Raw genomic sequence first — 25,158 nt, 5'->3', positions numbered from 1 at the left:
TAAAAAAAGCTAATAATGAACACAGTTCAACTTTTTCTTAGACTTTCAAAGAATAATAATGATAGCTAGCATTTATATAGCACTTTAAGGGTTTGCAAGTGCTTTACAAATATTATTCATCTTATTTTTCAACAACTCTCGGAAGATAGGTAAATGGTCTTCCCTCGTTTTGCAAATGAGGAAACTGAGTCAGATAGAAGTTCAATTATTTGCCTAGATCCAGAGCTAGTAAGGATCTGAAGCCATATTTGACCTTAGATTTTTCCAGATCAGGAGTTCTACCTACTGTACCACTTAGCAGAACTGACCACTCTTGCCAAAAAAAAACAAATCATGAATAAAACTGTGTGTATTGAAGAACAGCACCATGTAGATCACTATTTGTTCCCCATCATTTATATCTTTGTGATGGTCATCAGCGTTCCTGCCAATATCGGGTCTCTGTGTGTTTCATTTCTACAAGTGAAGAAGACAAATGAATTAGGGTTTTACCCTCATGGTCTATCACTCTCTGATCTCCTCTATTCATCAACGCTACCCCTTTGGATACATACACTTGGAATGAAGACAATTGGACATTCTCTCCCACCCTGTGCAAAGTGAGTGCTTTCTTGATGTACGTGAATTTCTACAGTAGCACCGCTTTCCTCTCTTGCATCTCCCTTGATAGATACTTGGCGGTGGTCTATCCTTTGAAATTTCTCTACCTAAGGACAAGAAGAATTGCCTTTTCCATCAGCCTATCAATCTGGGTCATAGAGATAGTATTCAATGCCATCATTATCTGGAAAGAATGAAATATCTATTGAAAGCTGCGGTACCAACAAGTCTATGTTTTGTGTTTTGACAAATACCCCTTGAGAGAATGGCAAATTGACTTCAACATCTTCGGACATGCACCGGTTATATGATCCCCTTGGTGATAATTCAATTCTGCAATCAAAAAGTCTACCAAGCGGTTATAAAGCATAATCAAGCCACAGAAAACCACGAAAAAAGAAGGATCATCAAGTTACTTTTAAGTATCTCGCTGACTTTTTTCCTTCTGTTTTACTTCCTTCCATGCTTTGTTGCTGATACTAAGTATTGGAAAGGCACAAGCCAGACTTGGGCAAGCAGATATTTAAACTTTATAGAATCACTGTTGCCCTGACAAGTTTAAATTGTGTGGCGGATCCACATTTTGTACTGTTTTTATAAGTGAGACAGGAAGATCAGCATATGTGGAACATGTTAAAAATTCTGCCATCTGCCAAGTAAGTCTCAAAGAAAAATGACGTCTCTGTGTCTACAAAATATAGTGGTGAGTTAGACATAGAATAAACGCAGAGGGTTTTCTTTTTTTAACATTCATTTTGAAAATGTTGAGTTCTGAATTCTCTCCCTCTCTCAAGTCCCCTCCCCACTCATTGAAAAGGCAAACAGGTGATATACAATTAGATATGTGAAGTCATGCAAAATATATTTCCATATTAGCCCACGTGGGCAACAAAGGCAAGAAAACATAAAGTTTAAAAAAATTATCCTTCAGTCTGTATTCAGACTTCATCAGTTCTCTCTTTGGAAGAGGATAGCGTGTTCATCATGAGCCTTCAGAATTCTGTTGGATGGTAGTCTTGATCAGAGTAGCTAAATTCATTACAACAGTATTGTTGTTGTGTATAATGTTCTGCTTCTGCCTCACTTCATTTTACATTAGTGCATATAATTCCTCTCAGGTTTTTCTGGAATCACTTTGCTAGTTCTTTCTTATAGCACAATCGTATTCTATTACAATCATATACCACAACTTGTTCAGCCATTCCCACTTGAACTAGCATCCCATCTCCAATTCTTTGCCACCATACACACAAAAAAGTTGCTATAAATATTTTTTGTATATATGCTCTTCCTCACCGCCATTTTCCTTCATTCTCTTTGGGATACAGACCTAGTAATGGTATTGCACAGTTTATAGCCCTTAGGGCATAGTTCCAAAATTGTTCTCCAGAAATAATCAGACCAGTTCCCAATTAAGTGGAATGTTTTTCAGACATCAAGGTAAAAATTGGAGTTATGGTGATTCAAAAAATCTGTTAGACTATCATAATTTAACTAGTGTTTGTCAGGAGTAAGTAATAGAATTGGATTTCTTGTTTATGTGTGATTGGGGGTGGTAGGAGGGTCAAGGAATCAGCTAAAATTGACTTGCCCCTCTTAAAGTGTAAAGATGCTAAGCCCAGCCACATTTATCAGAGAAGAAACATTTCATTTAAATTAATCACCCAAAAGTATGATCAAGGGGTGAATAAAACCTAGATATCTCACTAGGTGGGACTGGAAGGGTCTGTTAGGTTTGAGAGACTTGTTTGAGAGTTGGCCACACTATGTTGATCTTCTAGATGTTAATATTTTAATAATTTTTTAAAAAGAGTGTTTATAAAAGGTATCACATAATCTCTGCCTTTTCAAGTAGAATAAATTAAATGAAGCCATACAAATTTTTTCTGATGACATATTGTCATCAGTAACCACAATTATTGGATCTTGCTGTAGTAGACTGAGGCCAAACAATATAGGTTTGTTTGCCCCTCCAGGAATGAACTCAGCATACTTTTAGTTCTTGTGAGCAGCTTTTTGTAAGTTTTCTCCCTTCTCTCTCACTATCTATTTGTCAATTGCTACTTATAATTTTCACTGTCTCCCCTCATATCCTTGAACTGCTCTAATCTTGCTTCTGATCTATAGAGCCAGAAAGCTATCAACTGAGTGTATTGTTTTTGCACTTTAAATATAAATAAATAAGAATAACAAGGCATTCTTTCATAAAATAATGTGAATGCGATTTAGCTCCATGAACTCTAAGACAGCAGCTTCACCCAATTCAGTGGACTTTTTTCCCTTTCAGAGTCCCTCAACTATATATTCAGGTGCGGGCAGGTAGGTGGTGCAATGGATAGAGCACTGGCCCTGAAGTTGGGAGGATCTAAGTTCAAATCTCTTCTCAGACACCTTACTAGCTGTGTGACCGTGGGCAAGTCACTTGACCCCAATTGCCTTAAACATCCAGGACCATCTCCAGTCGTCCTTATATATATCTGCTACTGGACCCAGGTGGCTCTGGGAGGAGAAAGTGCGGATGGTGACCATGCACAGCCCTCCCTCATTTAAATCCAAGTCATTCCAAGTCAATGACATCACCTCCAGATGTCATGGTCCTCTTTGAGAATGAAGGACAAAAACAACAACAACAACTTTCAGGTTCACAACTCTAACCTAGAATGCTGTTTGCAGAAAACTAACTACTACATAAGTTTATATGTACTTATATGTGTATTTTCAAACTTCAGAACTTTGAGACATCAGTTTTTTAAATTAAAGAACATTACTCTTCATCATTTACCAATTTTAAATCTCTGAAGGGCACTACACTACCCCTGCCTTCATGGCCTACCCAGTGAAGGCTGGTAAAAATATACTCCTCTTCTCTACCTACCCCCAATGAAATGAAAACTCCAGAACTTAATAATATAATAAAATACTTTTATGATTTAAAAACAAAAACAAAAAAACCCTCTAGAACTTTGAAATAATTTTTGCTTTCACCCTTCATGTTTAGCCCCCTTCTACCTGAGCTTCCTATACTCACCTCCCTATGGTTAACCTCCCCAAAGTCCTCCCCACCACTATGATGCACACGCACAAACATATCCATTTGCACCTATCCATGAAGCTCTACTTGTAGCGTGGCTTAATGGAAAGAAAACTGGACTTGAATTACAGAGAGCCTGAATCTGAGTCCAAAGTCTATTATTTACTAGAGGGGTGACTTTGGACAAGTCACTTGAATTTTCTGGGCCTCAGCTGTCAAAATAAGAGGGTTTAACTGGCTGACCCTCTGGATTTCTTCAAGGTTCTAAAAGATATGATCAAAATTATCATGAACAAAAACAAGATATCTCTGCCTTTAAGAACTATGAACTTATTTGAATGATGAAAAAACATTTACTATGTGTCAGGCACAGAGCTGGACAAATATACAAAGCAAAACAATTCTCCCTTTCAAGGGCTTGCATTCTAATAGAACTAAAATCTCTAGAGTCCCTTTCAGCAAAAATCTGTACTATATGGAGTGGCTAGATGCTATAAATATCTTAGTCCAAAAAAGGTGCCCAGCATGTGTTTTGTTGTTTTCTTTTATTTTTTTATAGTTAGTAAATACCAAACACATTCAATAACAAAATAAAAAGTATACAAAACCAAACTCTCAACATCTTTTCATTTATTATAAATACGCATATTAACTTTAACAAAATAATAACAAAAATGTTTTAATTCCATGTTGCCCTATGACCCTTTGACTCTTTTCCTTCTGTATGTGTCTTTGTGTATATGCATATACACACATGAAAATATATGTGTATATACACGTGTACATGTGTATATATTTAGCTAGAAATATATTTACATATATGGATATGTCTATATGTGTATAAATATATACACATGCATCTATCTATCCATATAAATATATATATATATATATATATATATATACCACATATACACTTTTGTGTGTGCGTAAATTTTTATGTCCAGCACATTCTATGAGGAGGAAATGAACTATATGTAATTCAGTTTCCATTTGGTAAACATTTCTCAAATACTGCTTATATGTAAGTCATCATGCTAGGTACTAAAGGTTTATTTATTTATTTATTTATTTATTTATTTTTAGGCAATGGGGGTTAAGTGACTTGCTGAGGGTCACACAGCTAGTAAGTGTCAAGTGTCTGAGGCCGGATTTGAACTCAGGTACTCCTGAATCCAGGGCCGGTGCTTAACCACTGCGCCATCTAGCTGCCCCGGTTTATTTTTTTAAAAAGACAAATAGTACCTGGCATCAAGGAGTTATATCATTCTGGGCTCATAGTGATACTTTTTTTACACCCTTTTGCTGAATTGAAAGTGGAACCTACAACCCGACCATTTGTTCTTTTCCAAAGTAGGTTCTCTGTCCTCTATTAGGAAAGCTTTGGGAGGAGTTTGGTTCTACCCCCAAGTTGTCCAATCATATATGTGCATATGGGAGGGTTATCACTGCCTAAAATGTCATTTTCATTTTTTTGTTTTACACAGTCCTGAGGGTTTTTTCCCCAGGATATTTATGATTTCTAAAGACAAATTGAATATCTTTCACTAGAGAAAGGGTTGAGGGGGTGTAGGAACCTCTTCTCACCCATTTTGTTTAGGAAGGCTTCCTATATGAGGTGGGTCTCCAGAATCTATGATAACTTCTCTTTTCAATATTCCCTGACTCTTGAGCAATGATCCCCTGGAAGTCTCATGACAGTATATCCTTTAATTAACCTATTTTGTTTCTTACCTTCTTTTTCAATTTAAGTCTGGCCTCAAAGCTAGAAAATTTCCCCATGCTATCAGGATCTTATTTTTCAATAACAGCAACAGCAAGCTACCTTTCCTTTGTCTTCTCACCTGTTGGTATTTCTTGTAAATTATGCAATCTGGGTTTTTAAAATAGAATATGTGTTAACATATATAAGCCATATGTTCTCCATAGAACTTTTATCTTACCATATGTGCCAGGGTGCCTTTTCCCCCTGTCATCTTCACGATCCTGCTTCCCATCCATGGAGCTTTTATTTTTACTCCAGCTAAAATCATACAGGGGTTGCCATAGAAACACAAGAGATATTGTAACACACTCCATTGTGCAGGACTCTGTAATAATAGAATTGTCTTTTGTCTAGGTATAACATCTGACCTGGGATGGAATTAAAAGATTGCTCTTCCAACAGAAAGCACACCAAGACACATGTGCTTAGCCATCAACTAACTCATATGTGTACTAAGAAGCTGGGTTCATTCAGCAAATCCTATGAGCCATCTACTTGACAATTATTAAATGTTTTCTCTTTTGAAAAATTTCATTATCAACTAAGGGGGAAAAGGGCTCCCTGAGAATTGAAAGACCTGGATGTTTTCACATCTTTGTAAATCCTCAGGAAGGTGTACAATTTTAAGGTTCTCTTCCCCCAGTCAATGAACTGGCTGCCAAGGAAGCTATGGGAAGCAAGTGGCTGTTGTAATTTTTCATCACTGTTCCTGGGCAGAAGGCAATTAATTCCTATGACGAATCCTTGTTTAATCCACTTCTTTCAAGTCAGTTATATTCAACAAGGCATTTATTGGTGCCTATAGAGTTGCTAGTCACCAAGGTTAAAAGAGAAAAATAAAATGCCCCTTCTCCTCAAGAAGCTTACTTTTTGATTTCTTCTTGGTATATCCGTATTTCTAAGAGGTCAAAACCTTCAGGAGAAAATGAATATATTTCAAAAAAAGGCTGATAAGAAGGCATTTGGGGGGAAAATTAGTTTAATATAAAGACCTTACACAATCTCAATTGAAGGAACTAGGATATTTTGTTTCCCCTTTCATCATTTCCACAATCTTTTATTTCGGTTTAAATATGAAAGCATAAAAAGGACCTTTTACTCTACAAGAAGGTGACTATAATAAAATTATGTCTAGCTCAGAGGAAAAAGTATGAGTTTATCTAGGGCCTTTTGGGCTATCCAAGGGAGTCTGGGTAGAGTCTTTAAGAATTTAGGGTCACATTTGCCTCAACTCTGAAAGGCCACCACTTTCATATAACTAAACAAACCACTCATTGGCCTCTGAGCAAGAAAGATGAGTCATCTGCTGTTCTTTAAAATGGAATGACTAGGCCTTAGCCAATTTTTTCTTTTCAGCTGCAAATCAGAACTCCCCTAACTGACCTCAAGAGTCATTGGGGAAGGGATAGTGACCTTTTTCCTCCCCAGCCAAGTAAGCATTCCCTAAACACTTCTCATATGTAAAGGCATTATGCTAAGTGCTAAAGATTAAAAAAAAAAAAAGACAAGCTGTCCCTGGACCCTAGAAGCTTACATTCTACTAGCTCACAGTGATGATTTTTTTTTAAACCTTTACACAGGGTAAAATAAAAGTTCTGTAAAGACATATGGCCTGCTAGGTAAGTTTAAGGTTGTCCTTATTCTGCAGTGGGAGGTTTTTGCCTTTTTTTTTTTTTTTTAGTGAGGCAGTTGGGGTTAAGTGACTTGCCAGGGTCACACAGCTAGTAAGTGTCAAGTGTCTGAGGCCTAATTTGAACTCAGGTCCTCCTGAATCCAAGGCCAATGCTCTATCCATGGCGCCACCTACCTGCTCCTTTGCCTTATTTTAGGTGACCAAAGATCCATTGAGATTCAGCTTTGGGTCCTCAACCAGTGTTGGCTAAAATCCTTGAGTTCCTAAAATTTTCTGGGGAAGCCTTAGCACATGTTCTCTGAGATGACTGATAGTGGCCTATTCAAAGTAAACTCCACACTCTATTACAAGTGTTTTCATTTCTTTTCTCCAGCCTGTGAACTTGTTTAAAACTCTAAATTAAAGAACACTCAAAAAAGTACATTTCTATATGTAAAGTAAAACAAGTTTATATATGAAACAATAAATCTCTGACATAAATCTTGATTTTTAAGAAGTTATAAATTCCATGTTGAATTTATAACAATATTATTGTATTGTATTGTATTCATTAATTATACTATTGGTGTATAATAAATTAAATATGTAACTTTCAAAACTATCCTATTTGTTGCTTCCCTCAACACCTTTCTGTGTACTTTAAAAGATGCTTCAATGATTTTATTTCCTTTCTCCTTTTTTTGTAACTTTCTTTAATTCCTCTCTTTCTTTCAAATCCTTCCCGTATTCCCCCAAACTTCTCCCTACTTCCAAAGGGGGAAAAAATCCCCAAACCATAATCCCTAGAACAAAGTAGTTTTCTTTCTCTATCACTTGTAGCAAGCAAACACATACATAATTCCAATAGCCACTAGGTGCTGATATTGTCCCACTTACCTTAGGACAAGTTTTCTTGCAATTATAAGAAGTCTGTATTGGTTTCTTGTTCTTAATTAGAAGAGTTTGGGATCTTGTTTTCATCATAAAAGAGCAATAATACTACATATATTGCTCTGGGAAGAATGGCAGAAGAGATTAGATTTGTTTTGTTTTGTTTTCTAGGTCCTCAGTTGGTACTGTGTATCCCCAACTCTAAATAACTTTGCATATAATTTTTTATCAAATGGCAAAATCTGTGTAATGTGCTTTAAGAAACTTTAAGTTAATTAACAACAAAAGGCTCGATCATTAATTCATTTGATGTTTATTAAGCATCTATAATACACACTTGATATTGTCATGGTGGTTGCGGTCCTTAGATATTCCTCTGTAAAAAATTACACTCTTAAAAAAAAGAAGAAGAAGAATTACACTCTTGCACACAATCCAGTTAGGATTAAAATGGTCTTTTATTTGGGCTCTAGAGAAAGTGACCTAGAGGGAAGTCAAAAATATTGCCTCAAGGCAAGGAGATGGGAAAGGCAAAAACTTTTTATAGAGGATGAGGTGACCACCTGACAAAGGAAAATTCCTTTTGTTTTTGTTTTTGTGAGGCAATTGGGGTTAAGTGACTTGCCCAGGGTCACACAGGTAGTAAATTTCAAGTGTCTGAGACCACATTTGAACCCATGTCCTCCTGACTCCAAGGGCCAGTGCTCTATCCACTGGGCCACCTAGCTGCTCCTGGAAAATTCCTTTTGGGCATGGGGTGGGAAAAGCTTGAATGAGGAGTGGTGGTCCTGATTCTGGAGTTATCTCTGTCTCCTGGCACAGACCCAGGTAGTAGCCACTCTTAATGGCTAGAGAATTTTATCTCCCCTTACTTCTTAGGTGTGTCTGTCCCAATATCTAGTTGGCCAGTTTAAACTGTAATAGTCCCTTAATTCCTTCATAAGTTCCTGTGCTAAGACTGCAGTAGAGATACTGGGATACCAAAACTGGACCACACCAAAAGTATTTCCCAAGGACTAGGCAATGTAGCCATACCTGAGGATCACCTGAGTTTGAATTTCTCCCTGCAAACAACCCCCTCCTATCTAAAGACATTAAACTGGTCAGTTTAAGTACTGCCAGTAGTCTATCTACCAATACTACACATTTGTAGTAGGAGCAATATTTGTCAAAGCTCCCCACCTTCCATGCACATTAAGCTAGTTTGTTTCCTCCCTAAGTGGCAAAGCAATAGTTCCCATACTTGATTGGACCAGGGGGCTAAGGCTCTAGCTATTTCTATGTCTCCCTGGTCATCTAAGGTAGAGATTCCCAATCTGTCCTATGAGTACCTCTCTGTCTCTCTCTGTCTCTCTGTCTCTTTTTTGTTTTTTGGGGTTTTTTTTTTGTTTTTTTGCAGGGCACTGGGGGTTAAGTGACTGCCCAGAGTCGCACAGCTAGTAAGTGTCAAGTGTCTGAGGCTGGATTTGAACTCAGGTACTCCTGAATCCAGGGCCGGGGCTTTATCCACTGGGCCATCTAGCTGCCTCTTTCTTATTTTTTTATGTTCTTTTGCATGGTAAGCTCTAGAATTTATTTTTCCCCTTTATTTCCTATACCAAATCCTGCTCTTCATCTGAACTGTGACCTCCAATCCCTTATCTCTTCGGTTATCTCCCAGACCGATCACCCCTGTACTAGCTACACCTATCCTTTCTCAATTGACTGGTGAACCAGCAGAATTCTGCATTGCCTTCTTTGCATGACTCTCTTGCCCCTTATCATCTCACCACTTGTGCCCTGCCAAGCCTCAGTCCTTGGGTCTCTTCCACCATCTGCTGCCTTCATTCCTATACATATGCTACAGGATAAAGGTGGAGAAAACCATACAGCCATTCTGGCTGGGTCCACTATGCATTTATATTGCATAACCTCAACTGGGCCTTCACTGTTGCAAGGCAATCCGACACCTCCCTGATTAACTCACAATTCCATTCACCACAGTGGTTCTTCAAAACCTTTTTATCCCTCTTCAGATCTCCACCTTCCCCCCACTCTTTCAGGTAAGAACTCTGCCTCACATTTTACTAAAAAATAGAGGTCATTTGCTGAATGCTCCCTCTTCTGCCCTCCTCCTCTCACATCATTCAGATATCTTCACTACCATCTCCTCCTTCATGCCTGTTTCACATGAAAATGTGGCCTTTCTCCTTGTCAAGGCAAACACCTCTACCTGAATAAACCATCCTGTTCCATACCATCTCCTTCAGCAGATTTTTCTATCATTCTCACTCTCACTCATCTCCAGTCTTTCCCTGTCAACAATTCCCTCAGTATTTCCTACAAACATGTCCATTTTTCCCCACTCCTCAAGAAACTCTCACTTGATCTTGCCATCTCCACTATCAGCCAATCTCTCTTCTGGCTGTTGCAGCTAAACTCCTTGAGAAGCCATCTACTATAGGTGTCTCTATGTCCTCTGTTCTCAATCTGACTTCTGACCTCATCATTCAACTGAAATTGCGTTCTCCAAAACAACTAATTACTTTAAAGTGCCAGGTCCAATGGCCTTTTCTCAATCCTTATCCCTCTTGACTACTCTGAAACCTTTGATATAGTCAATCATTCCCTTCTCCTGGATACTCTCTTCTCTCTGGGTTTCTGGGATACCACTGTTTCCTGGTTCTCCTCTTACCTATCTGACCACTTTTTCTTAGTCTCCTTTGATGGATCATGCCCACTAACATGAATATATATCACGCAGGGTTTTGTCCTAAGCCCTCTTCTCCTCTCCCTCTATACTACTTTACCTTGATCTTATCAGCTACCATGTATACAGTTATCATCTCTAAACTGATGGTTCTCAAATATATTTATCCAGTCTAACCACTCTGTTGACCTCTAATTTCACATCTCCAACTCCCTATTAGACATCTTGAACTGGATGTTGTTGGGAAAATTTCAAAGTCCGATGAAGGAAAAGAAACAGCAAAGTCTCCAAGCCATAGAACATAGGTTTGTTGAGAGAGGGCCTATCTCACAATAAAACAGGTCAGTCAGGGGTTGGACCTGAAAGATCTTGAGTTACAGAATCAATGGGTTTTTATACTCCTACAGAGCTTGAATACTTCTATACCATACTAATTAAAACTATCTAAAATTAAAGCATCTTCTTAGGAAATATGGAAACTGCCTACGTGAAAAATGTCAGCATTTTCCAATACTCTTATCAGTCTTCTTGTGCCAACAGGGTCATAATTCTGCTGCATGACCTCTTCTAGTCAAGCATATCACTAGTGAACTGCATGACTCCCTTGAGTCAAGCATAACACTCGTGGTTTCTAAAATATAGTATTGCTGACTATTGTATCTTCTGATATTACTTAATGCTTGACATTGGAAAGTATCATCTGACATTATTAAGTAGTAAGAAGAGAGACTTAATCTAAATTAAAATAAGAGATCTAAATATAATAAATCATGATTTTTCAGATAATATACTGATTATTATCATAATTAAATCACTTATAACTATATTAAATCTCTTATAACTAAGGGGTGGGGAAAATCTCACTCACAATGTCCAGTAGACATCTTAAACTCAACATGTCTAAAACTGAACTCATCTTTTCACCCAAACTTTCCCCCTTTCCAAACTTCTCTATTACTATCAAGGACAATAACATCCTTCCAGGTCTCCAGGCTCACAACATATGTGTTATCCTTAATTCACTATCTCCTTCCCCTTCCCCCTATCCCATTTACTACCAAGGCCAGGCAATTTCACCTTTGCAACATCTCTTAAATGTACCCTCTTCTTTCCTTTGATACTACCACCAACCTTATGAGGGCCCTTAACTCCTTACACCTAGACTATTGCAGTGGCTTGTTGGCTGATATGCCTACCACAAGTCTCTTTCAGCTCTCATCCATCCTCCATGTAGTCACCAAAGTGATTTTCCTAAAGAATAGGTCCAACAATGCCACCTGCCTATTGAATAAATTCCAGCAATTGCCTATCACCTCTAGGATCAAATACAAAACCTCTGGAATTCAAAGCCCTTCAAACTTAGTCCAACAGCCTTCCATCTTCTTATACCTTAAGCTTCCCCCCCCCACCTTATTCTTCAATACAATGTTAATGGCCTCCTCGCTGTTCCATAAACAAGACACTGTCTCTCTGCTTCAAATACTTTCTCTGATTTTCCTTCATGCCCAGAATGATCTCCTTCCTCATCTCTAGCTCCTGACATCCCTTCAAATCTCAACTAAAATCTCACTTTTTACAGGTGGTATTTTCCTACCCCTTCTTAATTCTAGTGCATTCCCACTTTTTATTATTTCCTATTTATGCTGAATATAATTTGTTTGTACCTAGTTCTTTTCATATTGTCTCCCCCATTGGATTATGAGCTCATCAGGAACAGGGATTTTTTTTTCCCTCTGTATCTCCATCACCTAGCACAATGCCTGGCACATAGTAGGCACTTAATAAATGCTTATTGACAGATTGACTGTCATAAGGAGTTTTGGATACCTTACTGAATACCAGGGATACAGGAATCAGAAAGAATTGGGAACGCTTGGCCAATGGGCATATAAAAGGCCAGTCCAAGAGGAGTTAGTACTCTTCAAATTTGGTAGATGTCCCACACAATCCTGTGTGTCACCCCACCTGATTCTACTGACCAAACGTGTTTTTGTATGGGAAAGAAGGGGATTATACATTCCTGAGTCAGTACTCTTATCACTTACAGGATAATGCTAAGTAAACCTCCTTCTCTTAACTATTAAATAAACTCCTTTCTATTTGTTGTTTAGTCAATTAGTTGTGCCCAACTCTTCATGACTCTCTTTGGGTTTTTCTTGGAAACAATAATGAAGTGTGTTGCCATTTACTTCTCCAGCTCATTTTATAGATGAGAAACTGAGGCAAACAGGTTAAGTGACATGCCTAGGGTCACACAGCTAGTAAGTATCTGAGGTCATATTTGAACTCAAATCGGTAGGGTCGGCACTCAATCCACGGTTCCTCCTAGCTGCCCAGTCCCTTTCTTTAAGTAAAATATTAACTCAGAAAATGACTATGTCAGATGTATTAGAAAGTATTTGTGGTAGTATATATATTTAGTAGACTATTTTAGAAGTTTAACTTCCCTCTCACTTCTTCAATCTATAGAGAAGTATATAAATGAAAGTAACTTAAGTAGATATCATTTATTATATATATATATATTTTTAGGGTATGGGGGCAATGAGAGTTACGTGACTTGCCCCAAGGTCACACGGCTAGTAAGTGTCAAGTGTCTGAGGCTGGATTTGAACTCAGGTTCCTCCTGAATCCAGGGTCAGTGCTTTATCCACTGAGCCACCTAGCTGCCGCATTTATTTTATATTTTAACTGGAAGACTCAATATCAGAGATATTGGTAACCTGAGGGGCACAAGATATCAAGCAGAAATGGGGGCAGTTTCTTACCATGATTGGCTTGTTCTTGTCTATATCTGTGCTCCAAGAGGATGATCCTCAAACCAAACAGAAACATATGGTAGCCAAGAGCAATGCAGATCTAGAATATACATTTGTTTGTTACAAAAGATGATGATGGGAAATTATGAGCAATATTTACCTAGAAAATAACAAAAAACATTGGAAATCAAAATAAGCTTGTAAGATCCTTGGTGGGAGACTGAATTAAGCCAGATCTTATCATAATGTGAAGAAGGTAAGTGGAGTAAACATTTCATAGAAATAAAGTTCTAGATGTCATATACCAACAATTTTTAGTGGGAATTACACAGCAGGATCCCCAGTATGCTTCTCAAGTATGTGGTATGTTTAAGATCTATGATTTCTCCAATGTGGAAACTACTTCTACCAAGATGCAGCCTGAGGCTCAGAGAGATTAAATAATTTTCCCTGTTGAAAAGCAATTTCAAATTAGAGGTGGGATTTGAATTCAAATCTTTGTGACTCCATGTCCAGCAATCTACCCTGCCCCAATGCCTCCCACATGACACCCTTTATGCTATTTCCTCAGCACATAAGTGACCCATAAATATTTATTGAATGAATAAATTCAATCTAATACTTAAGCTAAATGGTTATGCTTATTGTCTAGAGTTGTAAAACTCGCCCATCAAAGTCCAGATGTTCTCCAATTTATTTCTAATCCTTATTCTATATTTAATTATACTCAAATTTTAGCCCTTTTAAAACATTTATCTTTTTCTTTTCAACTAATTCCTCCCCATCACAATAGTACAGTTATGTTCTTTTTCTTTTTTCTTTTTTTTTGGTGAGGGCAATTGGGGTTAAGTGACTTGCCCAGGGTCACACAGCTAGGAGTGTTAAGTGTCTGAGGCCAGATTTGAACTCAGGTCTTCCATGACTCCAGGGCTAGTGCTCTATCCACTGTGCCATCAGCTGCCCCACAGGTTATGTTCTAATGTATGATATTTACATATCATGAAATAAATGGATCATATTCTATTTCCTTCTGCTGTTTAAAATTTTTTAAAATAAATATTTTATTTTCCCCAATTACATGTAAAACCAATTTTGACATTCTTTTTTTTAAGTTTTGAGTTCCAAATTCTATACCTCCCTCACTTCCCTCTCCCTTCCCCTGAAATGGTAAGCAATCTGATATAGGTTATACATGTGCAGTCATGTAAAACATTAACATATTAATCATTTTGTGGCAAGCAGAGTCAGAGAGAGAAAGAGAGAGGAGGCAGAAGAAGGGAAGATAAAAGAAAGAAATGCTTCCTAAACTATCTCTGTGCTCTCCTAATTTGCTTTGGTATCACTCTTTTTGTGTAAATCATGTGCCCATTTTCATAGGACAAGAATGGAGAAGTACAAAGGAGTGTAGCTAGGTGGGAATGAAGAGATGGATGACATGGGCACCTCTTCACTCTACCTTCTGAGTAGAGGTTGTGGATTTTATCCAGATTTTCAGAAACCAACTCCAGTCCTAGCCTGTTTCTTTATATATTTTGCTGATAAATGTCTTTTATCTTACCCATTTGTCCCCTCCAGACTGAACGCTCCCTTGTGACAGAGTTAAACAATAAGCGAAAACAAAAACAATGTGGAGATCCTTTCTGACTATGCACACACTATTCTGTTTTAGTAGTTCCCCACCTCTCTCTGGTTATTTATTCTCTGAGGCCTTCATTAATTTTTCTATTGCCTAAAGTTCAACTTTCTTTTAGTAAGCTCTATATTTACCTTGTTGCATTATTTATAGTTTCTCTTGCTTTTCTTTACTTCACTCTATAAAAGTTCAAATAAAGTCTACCCCATTTATCTGAGAAAAAAAAAAAGTGCCCCTTTTGACCTTATCTCGGTATACAATGTATGATTGTTGGTCTATACCTAATTTCTCTGCCACACTCTTTCCCATTTCCTAACAGCTTTTTTCAAATAATGAATTTTTGTCACAAAAGGCTGGATTTTTGGATTTATTGAACACTAGATTATTATTGTCATTTACTACAATGTATTGTGTACCTAATGTAGTCCACTGATCCACCACTCTATTTTCCAACCAGTATCAGATTGTTTTGATAATTACTGCTTTATAACACAGTTTAAGATTTGGTAAAGCTAGGCTACCTTCCTTTTCATTTATTTTTTCATTGATTCCCCTAGATAATCTTGACTTTTTGTTCTTCCAGATGAATTTTGTCACTATTTTTTCTAGCTCTATAAAACAATTTTTAGTAGTTTAATTGGTATGGCACTGAATAGTAGATTAATTAGGTAGGATTGTCTTTTTTATTATATTTCCTTGGTCTGCCCATGAGCAGTTAATATTTTCCCTGTTGTTTAAATCTGACTTTATTTGTATGAAAAGTGTTTTGTAATTGTGTTCATATAGTTCCTGGGTTATCTTCGAAGTTAGACTGCTAAGTATTTTTTTATTGACTACAGTTATTTTAAATGGAATTTCTCTTTCTATTTCTTGCTGCTGGACTTTGTTGGTAATATATTGAAATGCTGTTGAATTATGTAGGTTTGTTTTGTATCTTGCAACTTTGCTGAAGTTGTTAATTAATTTCGACTAGTTTTTTACTTGATTCTCTAGGACTGCTATGATTTTTAAAACCATTTTGATCCCGCCGGTGGGGTTTTATGCATTAAAAATTACTCAAATAATATTGCTATTATGTGTTCAGAAAAACAAGGCATTAACAGCTTAACTAGGAATACCAAATGAGCTTGTGAAAAGTTCATTCTCACTATTTAGTACCAGATTCAGAACAAGCAATCTGAATCGAAACATTCACAAAGTGTGTGCACAATTAATGTTTGGCATTAATATTATATATGAGAGAAAATGTTTTTCTGTAACAATTTAACTTGTCAATAACATGACAGACGTGTTATTGACAAATAGTCCATGTTATTGACAATAACTGACAAGCTTAGTAATATCAATATGTACTAAATTATAATTTGCAAACATCCTTTCAAAATAATTCTTTTCCAAAATTAACATGAAAGATATGCAAATAAATAAGTAGTTTGACAGTTACTTATAGTTTCTATTCAAAGCTACTAATATCTTGTTGCTTTATTAAAAGTCCATGGACAAAAAATCATTCAACTTTTCTTGTCCTGAGTTTCCTTATTCACCAGATGGAGATGTTCCAATTGAAAGATTGCAATAAAAAAGAATTAAATAACAAACATTTGATAAGTGACACAGACATAAGTGCCATGTAAATTGAGTAACATGTACATGATAAGAGCTGACTTTGTGTTTTTAAGGATTAAAAATGCATGCAGGGGCAGCTAGGTGGCACAGTGGATAGAGCACTAGCCCTGGAGTCAGGAGTACTTGAGTTCAAATCCGGCCTCAGACCCTTAACACTTACTAGCTGTGTGACCCTGGGCAAGTCACTTAACCCTAATTGCCTCACTAAAAAAACATAAAAACAACAACAAAAAATGCATGGAAACTGGGATTATATATCTTAGTTTTCTATTTAAGAATTAGGAGCTTATTAAATGTTTATTGGCATACATACTACATAACACATTCATATTTATATTTGTTCATAGTATTTATATAGCATTCACATAGCAAAGTGGTTAGTTTCTCTCTTTGCCTCTGCTCCACTTAGAGTTAATCTTGGAAAACATCTTAAAAAAACAAACATAAGAATAAATCACTTTCCCCAAGTTTTATATGTCATTATTTCCATAGAGATTCTAGACCATTTTTCCCCCCAATGAATTTTGTTATTATTTTGTCGTGCTCTCAAAAATATCTCTCTGCTAACTTGATTGAGATACTACTAAAACTGTAAGTTTTATATCTCTAGAAATAAAAGAACTAAAAAGAAAAATAATGAAAATAAGCAGAGCTTTTCTGGAGATAATCACTGAGAGAATAATTTCAGGAATCATTTGTGTTATATTAAATCTCTGTCAAAACTATCTGAAAATAAAGTGGAGAAGTGGATACCAGGGTCTCCAAATTGTACACTGGCCTTCAATGTACAATATGGATATTGGACTTTGAACAGTTTTATTTTGCCCTACAGAAAAAGTATGACGCTTGAGGACACACAGGAACCATGAAAAATACATAAGCATAAATCACTCAAATAGCTCTTAACCTAGGATATGTTCTCATCTCATTTGGGGTGGGGGTGTGGGGCAGGCAATCGGGCTAAGTGACACATAGCTAGTAAGTATCATGTGTCTGAGGTCAGATTTGAACTCAGGTCCTCCTGACTCCAGAGTTCTCATGTAATCTTTGGGGCCAAGTTTGATCATTAATAATTTCATGGCTTCTGTTTCTTATTTTGTTCTATACATTTACATTATGTAGTTATAATGTATAATTTTTTATTGCTTCTGTTCACTTAATTTTGCATCGCATTTAAATCTTACCATGCCTTTCTGAATTCTTCATATTCAGTGGCACATAGCACAATAATATCTTATTAGATTCATGTTTTACAATTTGTTTATCTATTTCTTAATTAATGGACATTTACTTTCCCCCCCCAGTTATTTTCTATTAAAATTGTGCTACAGTGAATAGTTTTGTGTATATGAGACTTTAGTTTCCCCATACCTCCTTGGAGTATGTGCTTAATAGTGGGATCCTCTGAGTCAAATGGTATAGCTCTTGGGTCACTTTTTTCCATAATTCCAAATTGTTTTCCAATATGGTTGGACTAATTCACAGGTCCACAATAGCCTGTTTTTGCAAACTGCCATCTAATATTGAAAATTCCTTATCTTTTGCCATCTATGCCATTTACTAAGTATGAAGTGAAAACCTCTGAATTATTTTGATGTGTTACCTCTCTTATTATAATGATCTGGAGCAATATTATTATTAATAATTCACAATACATCTGCTTACTGTTACATATATTATTTGATCACTTAGCTACAATGGAATTAATCAATCAATCAACAAGCATCAAGCATGACTATATATGCCAGGACTGTGCTAAATTGAGATGATACGATTACACAGAAGGGAAGGTAAGCCCTGTGCTCAAGGAACTTACATTCTTTTTGTTGGGGGGGGGGGGTTGCCAGGCAATGAGGGTTAAGTGACTTGCCCAGGGTCACACAGCTAGTAAGTGTCAAGTGTATGAGGCTGGATTTGAACTCAGGCCTCCTGAATCCAGGGCCAGTGCTTTATCCACTGTGCCACCTAGCTTCCTTCAGGAGCTTACATTTTAATGAAATGGTGCTTGATCTTATATATTTCTGTTATTTCCTTACATATGTTGGATATCATGCCCTTTTCAGAACTAACTGATGCAAAGATTTCCCCCAAACAAATAGCCTCTCTTCTCATGCTGGTTGCATGGATTCTGATCATGCCAAAGATTTGCCATTTCCCATAATAAAAATGATCTCTTTTAGTTTTTGCAATGGTCTTTATCCCCACATTTGATTAAGAACGTCTCAATACCATAGGTGTGAAGGTACCTCATCTTGTTCTCTTTTGTTTTTTGTTTTTTTGTGGTATAACCTTTAAATATTTAGGTCTTCTGTGTATTTTGAGCTTATTGTGGTATGTGGTATAATCTTTTGATCTGAACTTAATTTCTAACTGCTTTGCTGTTTTCCACCAAAATTCTTATCAAAATGGGTAGTTCTTCGAACTGTTAATATTCTCCAAATTGGTTCTCCAGTTCCTCAAATGCTAGGCTATAAATTCACTTTTTTTTTTCTGGTTCTTCCTTATCTAGTTTGTTATATTCATTTACTATTCCATTTTTTAAAAGAGTTTTGATGGATCACTACTTATACAATAATTTGAAGTCTAGACATGGCTTTCTGGCTTCAATCCTAAGTTTATATGTCATTCAATAGAGATTCTAGACCATTTTTTCCTCCAATGAATTTTCTTATTATTTTGTCTAGCTCTAAACTGAATTGAGATACTACTAAATCTGTAAATTTTACATCTCCAGAAATAAAAGAAATATAAAAGGAAAAATATTAAAAATAAGCGGAGCTTTCCTGTAATAATCACTGGGAGAATAATTCCAGGAATCATTCTACCAAATTACATCTGTGGCAAAGCTATCTGAAAATAAAGTGGAGAGTCAAATACTTTTATCAAGGATAGGCCGGTGGGGTGGTAGAGAAAGCTATTGCTTTAAAACCAGATTGACAAAACTTTCTTTCAAAGTCATTCTTTAAAAAACAAACAAACAAAAAATATACCTCTTAAAAGCCTAGCTGGAGAAGCAAAACACATGTAAATGAAAACATATACCCAACAAAGTTTTTTTTTTTTAATTAAAAATTTTATTGAGGCCAAGAAAGAAAAAGCTAACAAATGGAAAACCTTGACCTATAAATAGGCCTCTTAAAATTGAAACCTAAGTGACAGACATCAATCAGGGTGAAGGCCTCTGTTTAATTTTGACAGCCACAATGGAATCAGTTGTCAGTGTAGGATCTGACACTGGTACCCTGTTAGTTCAGGCTTGATGATGGGTAAATAAGGCACTCTTACATTACTGAACAGTTAACAAGAGGAGATTTACTTGCTGTAACTTAGTAAGGATATGCAACAAGAATACAGTAGCACTTATCTTTAACAAACATGGTTTACCTCATCTCCATAAGGAAATGTGTCTATTCCATAGGGTGGGTGTGGTGACTTAAATGGTCTTCTGGCATCCACAACTTGGAAGAGCATCAACCCCATGTGATGGGACCTTTTATGCCCCTAGATGACCACAAGAAAGGCACAATTCAAGCCTTGCACCATCCCTGGGAATAATCACATCTTGGCTTGTCTTCATTGTTAGGGAATTCAAGTTTATCTTTCCATTTCCCCCTTTAAACAGAAGGTTAGGTTTGGGAACAATCTCCTTTAACTCTTCTCTCAAGCCAGTTGTAAAGAAGGTTGATTCCTTCCATGTGTTGTGGTGTAAATCTTTTATATTAAGCTTAAATAGAAACAGCCAGCTAAATCATACATTGGGATCCTTGCTGTGCATGGTGACTTTGAAAACTACTATATAACATTAACTTTGTTTTATTGTTTTTATTTATTGTTTTTATACATTTATATGTACATGTATTTATATATTTTATTTATATTGTTAAATATTTCTCAATTATATTTTAATCTGTTTGTGGCTACACTTGGCAGATGAGCCCCATATTTGACACCTCTGACATAACACCATTTCTAGAGCAAAGAGAAATTCCCTACATACCCACCACCATCACTGCCTCATGTGACACTCTAGAAAAAGGTCAGGGAAAGGAAAAGAAGGTGTACTAATAGTAAGACAGCTAGAGAATATAACCAGTTGGTTTTTTTATAGGACAAAAGGAGGGGCAGCTTTTCTTTAGTCAACCAATCATAGTTTGCCGTTTAGTTTCCTTTCTTCCCATTGGGTTGATAGAGGCACCCCTCTAAACTGATCAAGGACTCTTTTGATTCACTCCATTTACAAGAGAACCATGGGAACAGTTGTTTGAACCAATGAAGAATGAACTAAAAGAAACTGGAAAATGCTATATATAGTTGACTATAATTGTGTGAATAAAAAAGAACGCAAAAGCAAAACCCAAAACTGAAAACTTGTTATGACCAATCTTGGTCCCATAGAAAAGACAAGTAAAAGTAGAGAGGTGGAGACTATGGGTATGGAATATTCATATATGTATGTATATATATATATATAGTTATATATAAAACTGTATACATGTATATATGTGTATGTATGTATGTGTATACATATATGTAACTCTATCTATCTAAAACATTCCATACCCATTCTTATTCACTGGCTGTTCTCCCCCCCCCCCAAATCTCTGCCTCCTGGCTTGCCAGACTTCTTCCAAGTCTCAGCTAAAGTCCTACCTTCTTCAAGAAGGCTCTCCCAGGTCTCTTTAATATTAATGCCTTTCCTCTGTGACTACCTCCATATCTTGTTTGTGCCTAGATGTATGTTATCTCCCCTATAAGAATGTGAACTCCTTTAGAGCAGAGACTGCTGTTTGCCTTTCCTTGTATCCCCTGGTTTTAATACAGTCTCAGTCACATAATAGACGTGTAATACATGCCTATTGACTGATTAGTGACCCTTATGTTCTGCTTGTATAGGCTGGTTGAAAAATTGTGAGCTATCCAGATTAAAAATTTATCTCACAATTGAAGGTGGTACAAGATGACTTCTCATGTTTCTTCCAGCTCTCAATTACATGGCACCATGAACTACATGATTTCTCAGAATTTAAAGCTAGACCTAAGAATCGCATCCCAAGTGACTATCAACATTTAAGCAGGCTTTTCACTAAGCAAACTTCCACAATTAACAGAAGAATAGAAAGTATTGTGAAAAGCCCCGATACAAGGCCATGTACCTAGAAAATGTCCAAAGAATTAAAGATGACAGAGAAGATGATGGTGATGATAGCTCTGCAAATATTTTCCATGCTTCTCACTTTAAAGTTGATTTAATTCTCCTTCAGCCATGTAGAAAAAGCTAATATAGAGGAGTTTCCATGAATGGTACACTCAAGAGGAAAATGCTTAGATCCTTAGGCTTAGTACACATAGCTGAAGATCAATAAAGATTTGATTTTATCTTATTTAGTTTCATGAGAGAAAAAAGACATCCTGAAAATTATATAATGTACTTGGTGTTATTAAATATAACTGGGGAAAATGAGATCTTCCAGGAATATTCAAAGTCCATAAGCACACTCAGTTCCTGTCTTTTCCTGTGGAAACTACTGTTCAACAGAATGTATCTGTTGTTTCCTGTGTGCCTTCAGTGACCACAAGAAGGCTCTTCTTCATGTGGTGGTGGAGTGGGGGGGGGGTGAAGAAGGAGAGAGAAAGACAGAGAGAGAGAGAGACAGAGAGACACAGAGAGAGGCACACAGAATCAGAGGGAGAGGGAGAGAGACACACAGAGTCAGAGAGAGAGAAATAGGGGGAAGTGGGGCTAACCTTCCCCTCATTCATAGCTGAGGTGATAGTACAAGGGAGAGAGGCCTAGATTCTGAGCCAGTAGTTATTGCTCAGTCATATCTGTTTCTTTGTGATCCCGTTTGAGGTTTTTTTGGCAAAGAATACTGTAGCTGTTTGCCATTTCCTTCTTCAGTTCATTTTTACAGATTAGGAACTGAGGCAAACAGGGTTAAGTGACTTGCCCCAGGTCACACAGCTAGTAAGAGTCTGAAGTAGGATTTGAACTCAGATTTTCCTGACTTTAGGCCCATAGAGTTATCCACTGAGTCACCTAGCTACCTCCTGCAACATGATTAGGAGACTGTATATGCTACCTTGACATCCAATTATAGCATTTATTCAGTGCCTCCTATGTGCAATGCTTTGTGAGATACTCTGGGAATGCAATGAAAAAAATGAACAGTCCCTGTACCCAAGTAGTTTACTTATCACTCAAGTGGTACATGTGATAAGATAATTATCCATATTATTATTTGAGGACAGAAAGAACACTAACATCTAGGGGTGTCAGAAAAAGCTTTCAATAGGAAATGGCAAATGAACTGAAATTTCACTTTCTTTCTTTCTTTTTTGGTTGTGGCAATGAGGGTTAAGTGACTCGTCCAGGGTCACACAGCTAGTAAATGTCAAGTATCTGAGGCCGCATTTGAACTCAGATCCTCCCGAATCCAGGGCCAGTGCTTTATCCACTGCGCCACCTAGCTGCCCCACAAATGAACTGACCTTTGAAGGGAGCCAGGGATCCTAATTGACAAAAGTGAGAAAAAAGTTAATTCTGGGGATTTAGGGCAGTCTATACAAAGACCTGGACAACAAAAAATGGAATGTCAAGTTCAAGGAATAACAAGAAGATAAGTTTGGCTGGAACGTGGAGAATATGGTGACAAATGAGGAGGATAAGCATTTTTTTAATAGAATTTTATTTTCCAAAATATATGTAAAAACAAATTTTAACATCAATTTATAAAAAAAAAAATTGTTCCAACTTCTCTTCCCCCCTCCATTTGCACCCCCCACCCACAAGAACTCAAGCAATTCAAAATAAGTTATACATGAGTAGTCATGGAAAAATTCCCATATTACCTAGTTGTGAGAGAAAACAGTCAAAAAACCCAAAACTTCAGATTAAGGAATTGTCAAAGAGGAAAAGAAAAAAATTTTTTTTAAATGTGTTTCCATCTGTTTTCAGATACTATCAGTTCTTTCTCTGCAGATGGACTGCAATCTTCATAAGTCTTTCAGGGTTATATTGGATCATTGCCTTGCTGAAAATAACCATATGCTTCCCAGCAGATCATCCCCCACTATTGCTGTTATTTTGTATACAGTACATTTCACTCTGCTTCAGTTCATGTAGGTCTTTCCAGGTTTTTCTGATAGTAGAGGATAAGCATTTATTAAGCACCTTCTCTGTACCAGGCATTATGCTAACCACCATGGGAATATAATCTTATTTGATCATCACAACAACCATGGAAGGCAGGTACTATTATTATTCTCACTTTATAGTTGAGAAAACTGAGATAGAGGTTCACTATGATAAGATCATATGATTCTTAAAAAGGGGGTTTGGCAAGGATAAAAATGACCAGATGTTTTTGTTTTGTTTGTTGTTTTAGAAGTTATACAAAGACACCTTTGTTGTTTTTTTTTTTTTTGGAAGGGCAATGAGGGTTAGGGTTAAGTGATTTGCCCAGGGTCACACAGCTAGTAAGTGTCAAGTGTCTGAGGCTGGATTTGAACTCAGATCCTCCTGAATCCAGGGCTGGTGCTTTATCCATTGTACCACCTAGCTTCCTCCCCCTCCCCATGTTTTTTACAAGATAGGGACTTACTATCTTGGGAAAAGAAGTTAGCAGATAGGGACTTATCTGATAGCTATCTGGGTCCAGTTTGGAGTTCAGTCAAAGGGCATTTTACTCCTATTTATCCAGGATTTCATAAAATCCTTTTGGGTAATAAGACAGCTCCATCAAATCCAAGTTGTCCATACATTCATCCTAATAGTAAATATAAGCAAGTGGCAGATACCAACAATGATGACTGGAGAACAAGAAGTTGTACAAAACCATCACTGGGGATATGACCAGAAAACGAAGTGAATTCATTATGAAGAGAGAAGAATAGATGGACAGCCTGAGGGGAATGGAATGGAATGGAAAATATCTCTTAAATGCCTAATATGTGCTAAGCACTGTGCAAAGTTCTGGGGATACAAATAGAAAAGTGAGACTATCTCTGCTCTCTAGGCACCTATACTTTAATTGGGGAAGTCAATTCATCAGCATTCTTTTTTTTTTCTTTTTTCTTTTTTGGTGGGCAATGAGGGTTAAGTGACTTTTCCAGGGTCACACAGCTAGTAAGTGTCAAGTGTCTGAGGCCAGATTTGAACTCAGGTACTCCTGAATCCAAGGCTGGTGCTCTATCCACTGCACCACCTAGCTGCACCCCCCCCCCCCCCCGGAAGTGAATTCATAAAGGAAGATTAAGCACATTAAAAAGGGGCTGAAAAGTAGAAGTAGTCCTTTCCCCACCCCCTACCCCACCCCTTCTGTTCAGGGGAAGGTGGAAAAGTCTAGAGAGTCAGGAGTGGATTTGAGTGAGAAATGAGCCCAGATGGCCCTGTCAGTTCCTCAAATGATGGTCCCAGGTGGGAAGACATGTATCAGAATAGGGGATCTCAAAGGTAGAGGGGAGGGGGACATGGGAGATGAGGCAAGGTGTAGACAAGTAGCAGTCTTCACCAGTGGATCTAACAAACCATTGAAGTGATAGAAAATATCAAG

General features: G+C 37.1%; 1 protein-coding gene across 1 annotated transcript; it reads left to right on the top strand.

Moving 5' to 3' along the window:
* Positions 1-266: 266 nt before the first annotated feature.
* GPR65 (G protein-coupled receptor 65) lies at positions 267-1,414 on the top strand. Its single transcript, XM_043988413.1, is given in 5 exon segments — positions 267-547; positions 550-888; positions 891-1,045; positions 1,047-1,081; positions 1,083-1,414. Coding segments are annotated over 5 exon segments (861 nt in total). The 5' UTR covers positions 267-333; the 3' UTR covers positions 1,201-1,414.
* The last annotated feature ends 23,744 nt before the right edge of the window (positions 1,415-25,158 follow it).

Source organism: Dromiciops gliroides, chromosome 2 (assembly GCF_019393635.1).
Source record: "Dromiciops gliroides isolate mDroGli1 chromosome 2, mDroGli1.pri, whole genome shotgun sequence".
NCBI classification, from domain to species: Eukaryota; Metazoa; Chordata; class Mammalia; order Microbiotheria; family Microbiotheriidae; genus Dromiciops; species Dromiciops gliroides.
The sequence above is the reverse complement of the archived record's forward strand: the minus strand, read 5'-3'. Positions and strand labels throughout refer to the sequence as shown.